At 44.6% G+C, this 14099-nt stretch overlaps 1 protein-coding gene across 1 annotated transcript; it reads right to left on the bottom strand.

Moving 5' to 3' along the window:
* On the bottom strand, nucleotides 1–12393 carry LOC311110258 (RRP15-like protein). The gene is made up of 5 exons (XM_084152990.1): nucleotides 12329–12393; nucleotides 11317–11684; nucleotides 10957–11054; nucleotides 7631–7820; nucleotides 1–565 (listed from the first exon to the last, which is right to left on the bottom strand). The coding sequence occupies exons 1-5, from the start codon at nucleotides 12375–12377 to the stop codon at nucleotides 407–409; spliced, it is 864 nt and encodes a 287-aa protein (XP_084009116.1). The 5' UTR covers nucleotides 12378–12393; the 3' UTR covers nucleotides 1–406.
* Between the last annotated feature and the right edge of the window lie 1706 nt (nucleotides 12394–14099).

The following is a 14099-nucleotide window of genomic DNA, read 5'->3' on the forward strand; positions in this document are numbered from 1 at the left end:
AATGTTTATCAACTGGCTTTTTATTGAGGGACATGCTGCAACTGTTAGGTAAAAAAGGTCTATATACAACAGAGTTCAGATGGAAAAATGTTCAGTGGGACATTGACAAGCCAGAGAGCACCAGCATTACACAAACTAGGTATCCTGACCCAAAGCATTGTGGGCCAGAACAGGACTTTGACCCCAGTCTTTCTTCAGCTCCTCTTTGAAAAGTCAAAGAGGGGTCTTTGGGCCTGGTAGGGCTGCCTCTGGGGGAAGAGGAGAGGGAGGCTGGGTTGAGCTGATCTCAGCGATGCAGGACCCTTCAGCTCCATTCCTCACAGTGAACACAAAGGCACGGTCTTGTGCACACACACTCCTGGGTGTGCTCAGTCATACACACACTTACAGAGATGGGCCTGTCTGTTCAGTCCGACTCGCTGTTGTAGTCCTCCGCACCCCCTGGTGCCTCCTGCTCGCCCCCCTCCTCATCGCTCTCCTTGTCCCAGTCCTTCATGGAGGCTCCCATCATAAAGTCGTCTCTCAGCACGCTCCAGGCTGGCTTCTCTTCCACCCCCCTGCCGGTCTAAACAAAGATGGTACTTATTACCCATACATGAGCCGTTTCTTATATCAAATCTATTTCTGCTTCAGGTGTATGTATGATCAAACACAGGAATAAGACCACCACTATAACTCCCAACTCCTCAGTCTCATCATAACAAAAGTCTCCTAGAATGTTTCACAACATCCCAAAGTCAACGGTGCCACCATGTGGACATCAAGGGAAACGACACTTATGACAACAGGACACTGGTGTACAACATTTACATTTACATTTTAGTCATTTAGCAGACGCTCTTATCCAGAGCGACTTACAGTTAGTGAATGCATACATGTATTATTATTATATATATATTTTTCATACTGGCCCCCCGTGGGAAACGAACCCACATCCCTGCCGGCCAAACCCTCCCCTACCTTGGACGACGCTGGACCAATTGTGCGCCGCCCATGGGTCTCCCGGTCGCGGCCGGCTGCGACAGAACCTGGACTCGAACCAGGATCTCTAGTGGCACAGCTAGCACTGCGATGCAGTGCCTTAGACCACTGCGCCACTCGGGAGTAACAAGACACCAGTGGACTGATCCATTGTGGAGGCCATGGGGATGGCATAGTCCATGGAGCAACACAAATAAAAAATATTATTATTTAATAACAAATGTGCTTTGTCCCGCATTGGATAGTGGTCGCTCTCCGCAGTTCTAAAACACATCAGTGCGCTGTTGAATTGGCACCTTTTCCTAGACCATGTTGCTATGTGAATAACAGCAAAGTTAACCAGCATATTGGTGTTGAGAACAATGCGGCGGAGGCAGCAGCGGACTTAAGAGATGAGAAAACAGCCCTTGCCTTAATTTTCCACAACTAGTAAAAAAGAAAATGCACATCTGACTTCCCCTTTACCTCCTGAGCAACCAGTAAACATTCCCCCGTTTCGAGTTTGTCACGTCCTCTGCATCTATTTTGCTGTCACGTGTTATGGTGTTCAGAGTTTGTTATAACCAATTTATTGATGTGACTATGATATGCTATAGGTCAGGCCTTATTGGTCACGTGCATGCGATGCATACAAGTGTCACGTAAAGAGAGCAAGGGTTGAGGGAATAGGGAATGTTTTTCCTAAACAAATTAGGGATTTCAGTAAGATCACTTTTCAGTCAGAAATGGCTGTAATTAGGTTGCAGCTTCAGCAACACGGACAGCGCGATACACACTGTTGATGTTCTGTGGTGGTCGCTGCAGCAGGGAGGAGAGAGAGACAACGGGTGCTAGTCACACAGTCACTCGCTGTATTTTTTTTAAAAACACAGTCCAGCAAGGCTGACCCAGGCCCAGCAATTACCGTAATTTTCGGACTATAAGCCGCGCCTTTTTTCCAATTTTTCGACCCTGCGGCTTATATAACGGTGCGGCTAATCTATGGATTTTTACAGCTAACGGCCACTAGAAGACCTCCTAAATCTATGGATTTTACAGGTTACAGTCCACCAACTTTAACTCTATGGGCTCTATGACCGGTCCGCGCCCCCCACCTTTAAGCGGCGGGCTCCGGCAGGAAAAGCTGGAGGCCGGAAAAGAGTGAGGTAGCGCACAAAAGTAAAAGTGGAACCAAGAGTGGTACGAGAGACAGAACGAGAGACAGAACGACAGCAAGACAGACAGACATTATGAGAGCGAGACAGTTTGTCTCTTTCCCGACAATCCCCTCTGTGCACGAACCCTTACATATGGTAATTAAACATTAAAACACCTGCGGCTTATAGTCCAGTGCGGCTTATATATGTACGCATCATTCAATATCATTCAATTTAGCTGCTGCGGCTTATACTCCGGTGCGCCTTATAGTGCGGAAAATACGGTAAATCAATTGCGGACGGACTCACTAGTCATGTGTGTCTTAATTATTTAATAAAACATGTTCGCTTAAAGCATCAGACAAGCTCAGTGCATATTGTTGATTTGATTCAAACAAATAGGATGTGTCTATACTGTATACGGAAAAATACAAGCTTAAAAATGTGGACCAAGTGATTGTTCGAAAGAACAGACGACTCTTCGTCGGCCTAGATTTTGTTGTTGTTGGGGACAGCCCTAGTTGCAATACAATTAATGGCAACAGAAAGGTCACTTTAATGCTTCTCTAGCATGGACCCCTGACCAATAGATGATTAAGAGCAAAACACAGTCCCGAAGACAGGTGTTTAAGCAAAAAATATTCCCATGACTGAAACTTAAGTCGATCTCAGCTCGATTATCTGCGGGGCCAAGTTAACTTGCCCTTTCATGTAAAAACAAGTCATGACCATCATGCTTTTAGGGAAAGAGGATAATTTTGTATATGTACTAAACTGCGAGTTTTATCAATTCCAGTCACCTTGCTTAGGGGGTCCAATGTCCTCCCTGGGATAATTTTTATGTAGAAGGACTGAGAAGTCTGGTGACTTTTTAAAAGGCCATTCTACCCAAAACAAATAAAAATAAAATGATGCTGGCCACATCTAAAATACAATTTCCACCTCCATAAATGAGCCCAATAACATACTAGTAAAAATGATTTTAACATATTGGACCATGCATATAACCTATGCATGGTCTATATCTGGGTATTCAACTCTTACCCTACGAGGTCCAGAGACTGCTGTTTTTCTGTTCTGCCTGATAATTCATTGCACACACCTGGTGTCCCAGGTCTAAACTCTCAGTCCTTGACTAGAGAGGAACAATGAAAAAAAGGCAGTGGAACTGGCTTCGAGGTCCAGAGTTGAATATTTGAGGTCTATATTATCAGATGTGCTATTAGCAATAAGCATTATCACCTGTAGCCCAACTGATGCAGCATAGTGGCTATACATGGGCTGCAGCATAGGGTTTGTCCATCTGCATTTACCCCATTGGACACAACATCCTGATTGTTATTTGTGATGTCACGAGAGGCTGTGTCCTGGAGGGACGTTACATCCCCCTGAGATGGCTGCAAACCCAGACAGCTATGGCTCCATCTGCTGGTATGGTCGGGAACTCCACCCCTCTATGGCCAATCTTCCCACGCAGCTGAAACCAATCAGGAGCTGATGAGCTGAAGGTTTTTTGAAGGGAAGAGACACACTGAGAGGGAGTGTGTGGGTTGTGAAGAAACACAGTCTCCAACCTGGGCTCTCTGGAGGACAAGAGTGCTGCACGTCCACTTCCATGAGGAATATAAGGATTTGGAGATACTTACCTTTGGGAAATACTCACCTTTGGATATATTCGCCTGTGGAAATACGGGAGAGACATTTGGAAGGACTTTTTGCTGGGTTGGCCACTAGCTGCAACGTGGACTACAGTAAGGCTGGGGAAAAGTTATCTGAGCGAGTGAGAATTATGATTTTGGATGTGGAAGAGACATCCCTGAACTGTTAACCCTTAAAGAGCCACAAGAGAACAGAATTTTGTTATATTTTCGTTAATTTCCCAAGACCTTTAATAAAATCCTTGTTTTGTTTGAACCTTGTCTCCTTGCACTACTTGAGCAATCCCGCTGAAAGCTGTGTAGCCTCTCGTGACGTCACAGATGGTGGAGAATACGGGCAAGCTCAAGCGTTAATAGTGCATGTCAGAGGAGGATACCGAAGGTTTGATCACCCAGTTTTCCAAGTTGGCCGTAGGCTCCCCGCCGACTGAAATGGAGGACATATTGAAAGCCCTTGTTGCTGGCCAGCAAGCCCAGATGCAAGCAAACGTGGCTCTCTTGGAGGAGCAAAAGAAAGCCAACCTTCTGAAGGCAGAGGAATTGCAGTTGCAGAGACAGATGGTTGTCCAAAATACCCGCCCCATAAAGGCAAGTGACTTTATATCTAAGATGGGAGCTACCGATGACATTGAGGCATACCTGCATGCATTTGAGGCCACGGCCACTAGGGAAGCCTGGCCCAAGCAACAGTGGGTTGGTCTGTTAGCCCCCTTTCTAACCGGGGAATCGCTGAATGCTGTCCGGGACCTGGGCCCTGACCAGGTTACTGACTATGATGCCCTGAAGTCTGAGATCCTCAGCAGATATGGACTCACAAAGTTTGGTATGGCCCAGCGCTTTCACAGCTGGACCTTCCAACCAGACCAACCTCCTCGGGCGCAGATGCATGAACTTGTCCGAATCGCAAGGAAATGGCTGGATCCGCAGAGGAATACAGCAGCGGCGGTGGTGGAGGCCGTTGTGGTGGATCGTTACCTACGCGCCCTGCCTTATGAGGCAAAACGGTTCATCAGTCAACAGGCCTTGACCACGGCTGATCTGACCGTGGAAGCTGTGGAAAAGTACCAGGCCACAGCGGAGATGCTGAATGCTTCCCGAAAAGACCCCAGGAGTGCGCCCCCACCACAAATGGGAAGAACCCGTCCAAAGGACCCCAAGGTCTCGAACCCAGCCACGTCAGGACTTATCCCGGCTCCAGGGGGAGCCAGAAACCAGGCGGGTCCAAGAAGAGTCCACCAGGAGGGGGAAACTCGACAGTGTTACCGGTGTGGGGAGATGGGACATATCTCCTGGCAGTGTGGGAAACCAGCCGATGAACCTATGCCCACTGCGGAGTCCTCCAGCTCAGCACCCACACACCGTTTTGCCTCGCTCTTGGGAGTCGTAGATGGCGGCCCAGATCGACCCCCCACCTGCCCGGTAACTGTGAATCACCATGATGTGGAGGCCTTACTAGATTCTGGTAGCCGGGCCACCCTGGTGCGTAAGGATTTGGTGGGCCCAACGTGTCTGACCCCGGGGAAAGTCCTCCCAGTTTCCTGTGTCCATGGAGACACCAGAGAATACCCCATTACTGAACTTACAATGACCAGCACACGGGGAACCATACACACGACGGCGGGGGTGGTTGATTCCCTCCCCGTCCCTGTCCTAATTGGACGAGACTGCCCAGCCTTTTACCCACTCTGGAGAGAGTCTCAGGAGAGGATAACCCGAGTACCTCGGAAACGGAGAGGCTCTGATAGGGATGGCAGGTGCCCAGACCGACACAGAGACTGGTCCGGATACGGGAGAAGAGAACGCAGCCCAGGAAAGTGCTCCGTTCTCCAGGGAAGAAGACGTCCCAGGCACCCAAGAGCTTCCCCCTCTCACAGGCCAGTATGGGCTGGCAAGCACCACGGCAATGCGGACGCCCTCTCCCGGCGTGATGCCTTCTTCGCTGCCTTTACCCCGACGAGGACGTTGGTCCCGAGGAGGGGGATGTGTGATGTCACGAGAGGCTGTGTCCTGGAGGGACGTTACATCCCCCTGAGATGGCTGCAAACCCAGACAGCTATGGCTCCATCTGCTGGTATGGTCGGGAACTCCACCCCTCTATGGCCAATCTTCCCACGCAGCTGAAACCAATCAGGAGCTGATGAGCTGAAGGTTTTTTGAAGGGAAGAGACACACTGAGAGGGAGTGTGTGGGTTGTGAAGAAACACAGTCTCCAACCTGGGCTCTCTGGAGGACAAGAGTGCTGCACGTCCACTTCCATGAGGAATATAAGGATTTGGAGATACTTACCTTTGGGAAATACTCACCTTTGGATATATTCGCCTGTGGAAATACAGGAGAGACATTTGGAAGGACTTTTTGCTGGGTTGGCCACTAGCTGCAACGTGGACTACAGTAAGGCTGGGGAAAAGTTATCTGAGCGAGTGAGAATTATGATTTTGGATGTGGAAGAGACATCCCTGAACTGTTAACCCTTAAAGAGCCACAAGAGAACAGAATTTTGTTATATTTTCGTTAATTTCCCAAGACCTTTAATAAAATCCTTGTTTTGTTTGAACCTTGTCTCCTTGCACTACTTGAGCAATCCCGCTGAAAGCTGTGTAGCCTCTCGTGACGTCACATATTATTATCAATAAGAATTATGTAAAATTATAAAAATCACTTGAAAAAACTTTTCTGGATAACAAGTGTTTTTCACACAATTGCATTAAGAATAGTTGTGCATTGACTGTTTCAGTCAATTAGCATTTTGAAACTATTTAACCATCAAAGTAATTGTTTAAAACCTGGATGTTTTTTGTCATTTTATGAGGCATGTCTTAACTAGCCAAAATCCAACCCCAAAAAATGAAGGAATTATATAAACACCTCCTTATATGCCACTGGAAAAAGCCTTTCTCTCATGTTCTATTGGTTTTCAAATCAACTTTCTTTCATTGTCAAGTAGCCAAAGGCACAATTATAGTCATATTAGCAACCCATGCTAGTTGTTGCATGTTTTGATCTCCCCGCTTTCTAAATCACTAACAGATATTTTCATCTCCGTCACATGAAACCACTCATGTGCGTTATGCTTTGAGAATGTTTTTCCCTGCTAATTTCATATTGGAACATTCGTGCGTGGCCTACTGCCGTATGCGCATTGCTTACAATGTAAAGAAATAATAGTTTATCCACATTTTAAGCTAAACTTTTTGATCTGTTGCTTTTTTTTTTTTTTACAATTATGTGCAGTGGTTGTATGAATTTAGGATCTATCATCCCACAACTGTCCCAGAGTCTGTTTCAAATCTTTATTTCTCGCACAGAACGACAAGCTAACCAATAGATTTATTACTATGGGGGATAGAAAATTGACATAGGCTAGTGATTTTGCTGTTTTTTTACTTGTCTTGTTGGCTGAGGAAAAGTAAATGTGGACAGTTCTTCTAACATCTTCAAAGTGCGCCTCAGAATTCGATAAGAAGGACGTGCGCCTCAGAATTCGATAAGAAGGACGCACGCCGTTGCATCCCCAATGTGTCTGTCTTCACTTCTAGGCTACTTCGGAGCTGCTAGGCCTGTGAGAAGGATCCGATCACGTGACGCGCATTAGCTAATACGAATTGAGATATCTGAGAGAGCCATATGAGTGAGTGGTGCTTTGGTGCACAGCGATTGGCATCTGGGAGAATGGAATTATAATTATTATATTCAGCCCAAGGGCACAACTGCCACTTTGGCCGCAATAAATATATTTTCTTTATTTGGGGGAGGTGGGGGTGGGGTGGGGGGGGATTTTAACCCCTGCCCGAAGAACAACTCTGGGAAAACAACACATCAACAGTGGTAGAGAGAGGTTTGGTGGATGAAACTCACCGTCTGTCTCTCTGTCTTGGTGATGATCTCGCTACCCCCCTCTGTGCCCCGCAGCACATTGATGAAGTCCTTCTTGGAGACAGAGGAGAGGAGCTTGGCTTTCTTCCTCTCCGAGCCACCCGCCTCCTTCACCTTCTCATCCACCGTCTTCTGGTGCTTCCTCACGGCGTTGAACAGCTGTACTACCCCCCTGTGGAGAGGAGAGGTACACACACCACACTGTTATTCTGGTAGAATTTAAAGTCAATTCACTTTAAGATTCATTGTGATATTTTGTGAAGCTTATATTTAGCATAAATCATATGCATGGGATTTTTTCCTGATGTAATCATTCTGTTATCCCCATCCTCATCCGGCAGGCACTGTATCATTAAGAGATATACAAACTAGTGCCTTCAGAAAGTATTCATACCCCTTGAATTCCACATTTTGTTGTGTTACAGCCTGAATTAAAAATGGATTAAATAGTTTTTTCCCTCTCACCCATCTACCCACAAAACCCCATAATAACAACGTGAAAACATGTATTGAAAATGAAATACAGAAATAACTCATTTACATAAATAGTCACATCGCTAAATCAATATATGTTAGAATCACCATTGGCAGCGATTACAGCTGTGAGTCTTTCTGGGTAAGTCTCTAAGAGCTTTGCATACCTCAATTGTACAATCTTTGCCCATTATTCTTTTCAAAATTCTTCAAGCTCTGTCAAATTGGTTGTTGATCACTGCTAGACAATCATTTTTAGGTCTTGCCATAGATTTTCAAGCAGATTTAAGTCAAAACTAACCTCGGCCACTCAGGAACATTCACTGTCTTCTTGGTAAGCAGCTACAGTGTATATTTGGCCTTGTGTTTTAGGTTATTGTGCTGCTGAAAGGTGAATTAATCTCCCAGTGTCTGGCGGAAAGCAGACTGAACCAGGTTTTTCTGTAGGATTTTGCCGGTGCTTAGCGCCATTCTTGTTTAGGTTTTCATCCTGAAAAACTCCCCAGTCCTTAACGATTACAAGCATACCCATAACAGCCACCACTATGGTTGACAATATGGCGCATGGTACTCACTTTGTATTCAGAGGACAAAAAGTTAATTGCTTTGCCACATTTTTTAAAGTATTACTTTAGTGTGTTGTTGCAAACAGGATGCATGTTTAGGAATATTTGTATTATGTACAGGCTTCCTTCTTTTCACTCTGTCAATTAGGTTAGTATTGTGGAGTAGCTACAACGTTGTTGATCCAGCCTCAGTTTTCTCCAATCACAGCCATTAAACTCTGTTTTAAAGTCACCATTGGCCTCATGGTGAAATCCCTGAGCGGTTTCCTTCCTCTCCTGCAACTGAGTTAGGAAGGGCACCTGTATCTTTGTAGTGACTTGGTGTATTAATACACCATCCAAAAGGTATATTCAATGTCTGCTTTAAAAAAATATGTTTTATCTACCAATAGGTGCCCTTCTTTGCGAGGCATTGGAAACCCTCCCTGGTCTTTGTGGTTGAATCGGTGTTTGAAATTCACTGCTCGACTGAGGGACCTTATAGATAATTGTATATGTGTGGTACAGAGATGAGGTAGTCATTCAAAAATCATGTTAAACACTATTACTGCACACACAGTGAGTCCATGCAACTTATCATGCGACTCGTTACGCACATTTTCCCTCCTAAATGTATTTTGGCTTACCATAACAAAGGGGTTGAATACAGTGCATTCGGAAAGTATTCACCCCTTGACTTTTTCCACATTTTGTTATGTTACAGCCATATTCTAAAATGGATTAAATAAATAAAAATTCCTCATCAATCTACACACAATACCCCATAATGACAAAGTGAAAACAGAAATATCTTATTTACATAAGTATTCAGACCCATTGCTATTAGACTCGAAATTGAGCTCAGTTGCACCCTGTTTCCATTGATCATCCTTGAGATGTTTCTACAAATTGATTGGAGTCCACCTGTGCTAAAATCAATTGATTGGACATGATTTGGAAAGGCACATACCTGTCTATATAAGGTCCCACAGTTGACAGTGCATGTCAGAGCAAAAACCAAGCCATGAGGTCAAAGGAATTGTCCGTAGAGCTCCGAGACAGGATTATGTCGAGACACAGATCTGGGGAAGGGTACCAAAACATTTCTGTAGCATTGAAGGTCCCCAAGAACACAGTGGCCGCCATCATTCTTAAATGGAAGAAGTTTGGAACCACCAAGACTCTTCCTAGAGCTGGCCGCCCGGCCAAACAGAGCAATCGGGGGAGAAGGGCCTTGGTCACTCTGACAGAGCTCAAGAGTTCCTCTGTGGAGATGGGAGAACCTTCCAGAAGGACAACCATCTCTGCAACACTCCACCAATCAGGCCTTTATGGTAGAGTGGCTAGACGGAAGTCATTCCTCAGTAAAAGGCACGACAGCCCGCTTGGAGTTTGCCAAAAGGCGCCTAAATGACTCTCAGACCATGAGAAACAAGATTCTCTGTTCTGATGAAACCAAGATTGAACTCTTTGGCCTGAATGCCAAGCATCACGTCTGGTGAAAACCTGGCACCATCCCTACGGTGAAGCATGGTGGTGGCAGCATAATGCTGTGAGAATGTTTTTTAGCGGCAGGGACTTGAGAGACTAGTCAGGATCGAGGGAAAGATGAGCGGAGCAAAGTACAGAGAGATCCTTGATGAAAACCTGCTCCAGAGTGCTCAGGACCTCAGACTGGGGGCGAAGGTTCATCGACCCTAAGCACACAGCCAAGACAACGCAGGAGTGGCTTCGGGACAAGTCTCTGAATGTCCTTGAGTGGGCCAGCCAGAGTTTGGACTTGAACCTGATCTAACATATCTGGAGAGACCTGAAAATAGCTGTGCAGCGACGCTCCCCATCCAACCTGACAGAGCTTGAGAGGATCTGCAGAAAATAAATGGGAGAAACTCCACAAATAAAGGTGTGCCAAGCTTGTAGCGTCATACCTAATTAGACTTGAGGCTGTAAAAAAGTACTGAATAAAGGGTCTGAATACTTATGTAAATAAGGTATTTATGCATTTTATTTTGTCAAAAAAGTCAAGGGGTCTAAATACTTTTAAACGCACTGTACTTATTGATTCAAGACATTTCAGCTTTTCATTTTTTATTAATTTGTAACAATTTCTAAAAACAGAATTCCACTTTGAAATTATGGGGTATTGTGTGTAGGCCAGTGACCAAAAATCTCAATTTAATCCATTTTAAATTCAGGCTTTAACGCAACCAAATGTGTAAAAAGTCAAGGGGTGTGAATACTTTCTGAACGCACTGTAGGTTTGTAAGCGGCACACAAGTGTGTATGTACCTGGTAGCAACTCTCTGCAGGTTCTTCTCATTCTCTCGGTCTTTTACAACGTCTGGCTTCTCTCGACACATCATCTCCCAAGCTCGCTTTTTATCAGTCTGTCGGCCAGAAAAAATTGTAATTAAGCACGCACATACAGGCAAGCTGTACTGAATAAATGCCATGGGTGCAATTCAACTCCAGGTGAACTGGAGGCCATTTCTGTTATCAGGCTATGATCTATATGATTTCAATAACCAGTATCAGGTTAATAGCTGTTTTGATTAAAGTGAGAAATTGACATACAGGTACATGCACAAACAAACAAGTAGGACTATGCATGCACACACACATTTACAGTCATGAAAAAATACACAGTACCTGTTTCTTCCTCTCCAGATACTCCTTCTTCTCCTTCTCCTTCATCTTGTCCAGCTGTTTGTTCTTCAGCAGGATGCTGGGTTTGCTCTCTGGTGTTTTCTTCTGCAGAATCTTGGCCATGGCCTCCGCCCATCCAGCATTGGGGTTGGTGTCTACATCATCTACTTCCTTGTTGCCTTCACCCTCCTCTTTCTCTCCTTCACTCCCTCCATCCTCAGCCTGTTCCCCATCACTCTCTCCATCATCCTCTTCTCCATCCTCTGACCCCTCTCCATCACTCCCTCCATCCTCTGACCCCTCTCCATCGCTCCCTCTGTCAGAATCATCACTCTCAGCGTTGTGGTCCTCCTGGGGCTCAGAATCTTCTTCTGATGTGTGAAAATAAGGCATTTATCAATTTGTCTGATACAAATACTAGGTAGACCTAATCGGTTGCAAATTCAAAACAATTTAGCTCTGCCACTTCAGATCTAGCTTAACCTAACCGACAGTTAACACCCTTTAATGTTATCATTATTCAGGCTTCTCAATAAACACTAGCTACAATCTAAGGCTGGGCATTAACTATTGATTCGATCAAATGCATGGCTTACACAGACAGCTTGCTAGCCAGCTATCTAAGTTAGCTCCCTATGCTAGCCAAGTTACGTCACAAAGGCTAGCGAATGTTAATGCCATTTGACATTTCAAATGCAGAGTGCAGACGACTAAAAGCAAGTATTGTAGCTAGCTAGTTGATCTGGCTACTTAAAACCACGTATGGTTTAATGTAAATGTCACTTTTCAGATACCTACGTTAGCTAGCTAGCCAACTATACCTAACGTACAGCCATAGACTATATGATCATGCTAGAGTGGCAATGCTATTGCTAGCCTAGCTACCAGCTTGAGTCCAGTCTGTTGAGTCTAGGAGAGACCAGCGATATAAGGTTAATCATCTAGCTAGCTGGCTACTTTTGAACAATTCTAAGAAAAAACAATTAAAGTTGACACAGTAAAGGTTTACGCTTACCTAATATCTCTACTGAGTTCTCCACATGTGCCTTTTCCACAGCTGCCATTATTGTGCAGCACTGAAACCGTTCCGTGATATTTAGTTCCGTGTAAAAAGTTCCCACTTGACTGTAGTCCAAAGGCCGGCAGATGGCGATATTGAGTCGTTTCATTTTACCGTCCAAAGTGAACCCATGTAGACAGCTTACACTTGTATCCCCCGTGGACTGGTTCATACATAAAGTATTCTCCATTCAGGCTACAAAGGCGTCGAAAAATTTGGTCTTGTTTGGGGCCGGAGCTCATTAGAAAAATACCCAGATTCTCACGGCTTGCTAGAGCATTGTGAACTGCCATAGTGCAGTGGTCTAAGCACCCAGTGCTGAGAAATCATTTTGACAGTTTGTATGAATGGCAACTAATGTTGGTGTAGCATACTGTTGTTGTTTAACCAATCCAAACGCTACTGCCTACCTGCCATTTCCAGTAGGTTATTGCCATTTGGGACAGGATTCGAAGGCAGCATCCCATGATAACGCATTCACGTTCCACCGAACACAGGACATTTGTAGCCACACATTAGCCACTGTAGCAGTGTGAGTAACCAGTGCTAGCAAGTCAGTGAATAGATGTTAAGAGAATTTATTAACTAACTATTTCAGTGTCTCTGTGCATTTCCCAAAAGGTTGTAAGGCTTTTGGATCAAGAAACGGACAGAGCTCCCAGTTGCAATAGTCAGAGATCTTTATTCATTGAGAATTCTGTTATCACAATTTCAGAGTCCATCTTTTATACACACACGTCATACAAAAATCCCACCCCGCTGTAGGCGGGCTGTATATTTCCACTGTACCTGGGTTTAGCTCATGTTTTCCTCTGCTCTCCTAACCATCAGGTCACACACACATGTTCTTATCATAGGCTGCATTCCTTAGTTATCGCCGTCCTCACAATATCCTGAAACCTTTTCATACTCTCCTTTCAAGCCTAACAGTTTCTCTCCTCCCTAAATTGGGAGGCCTCTTTATCTTGGTTTCTCAGTTGTCTGTAGACAGTTCTCCTTGTCCTTTGTTGTCTGGCCTAACTCTTACTCACATTGCTAAATAGTAGCACAATGTCATAATCTTTACTGGTCCTACACTCACACATTCTAACACATTTCACACAGTTTCAGGGTGTAATAATTAGTCATTAATAATTATTCTGTCAAAATAACAACTATCTCAAAATGGAAATATCTGACACGAATAACAAGTAACAAGTAAACAATTAACAGAATCGATCTGAACTGCAATGCTGCTGGGTTTTTCACACTCAACAGTTTCCCATGTGTATCAAGAATGTTTCACCACCCAAAGGACATCCAGCCAACTTGACACAACTGTGGGAAGCATTGGAGTCAACATGGGCCAACATCCCTCTGTTGTGCTTCAGCTCCTTTAGACACCTTGAAAAGTCCATGCCTGGATGAATTGAGGACCATCCTACTCAGTAAATTTCAATAACATAAAAATAGTGAAACATTAAATACATTTTAATTTTTTAGATAAAACTATACTATATTCACATCTCCAAATAACTGAATAAAACACACTGTTTTGCAATGAAGTATGTGAACACCTGCTCGTCGAACGCCTAATTCCAAAATCATGGGCATTAAGATGGAGTTGGTCCCCCCCTTTGCTGCTATAACAGCCTCCACTATTCTGGGAAGGCTTTCCACTAGATGTTGGAACATTGCTGCGGGGACTTGCTTCCATTCAGCCATAAGAGCATTAGTGAGGTTGGGC

Source organism: Coregonus lavaretus (assembly GCF_964263955.1).
Source record: "Coregonus lavaretus genome assembly, chromosome: 3".
Taxonomy (NCBI): domain Eukaryota; kingdom Metazoa; phylum Chordata; class Actinopteri; order Salmoniformes; family Salmonidae; genus Coregonus; species Coregonus lavaretus.

Coding starts and splice junctions, on each gene's coding strand:
- LOC311110258 (XM_084152990.1), bottom strand. CDS start 12,377: ATGGCAGCTGTGGAAAAGGCACATGTGGAGAACTCAGTAGAGATATTA. Junction 11,685..12,328: donor GAACTCAGTAGAGATATTAG/GTAAGCGTAAAC, acceptor TTCACACATCAG/AAGAAGATTCTGAGCCCCAG. Junction 11,055..11,316: donor ATCTGGAGAGGAAGAAACAG/GTACTGTGTATT, acceptor TCTGGCCGACAG/ACTGATAAAAAGCGAGCTTG.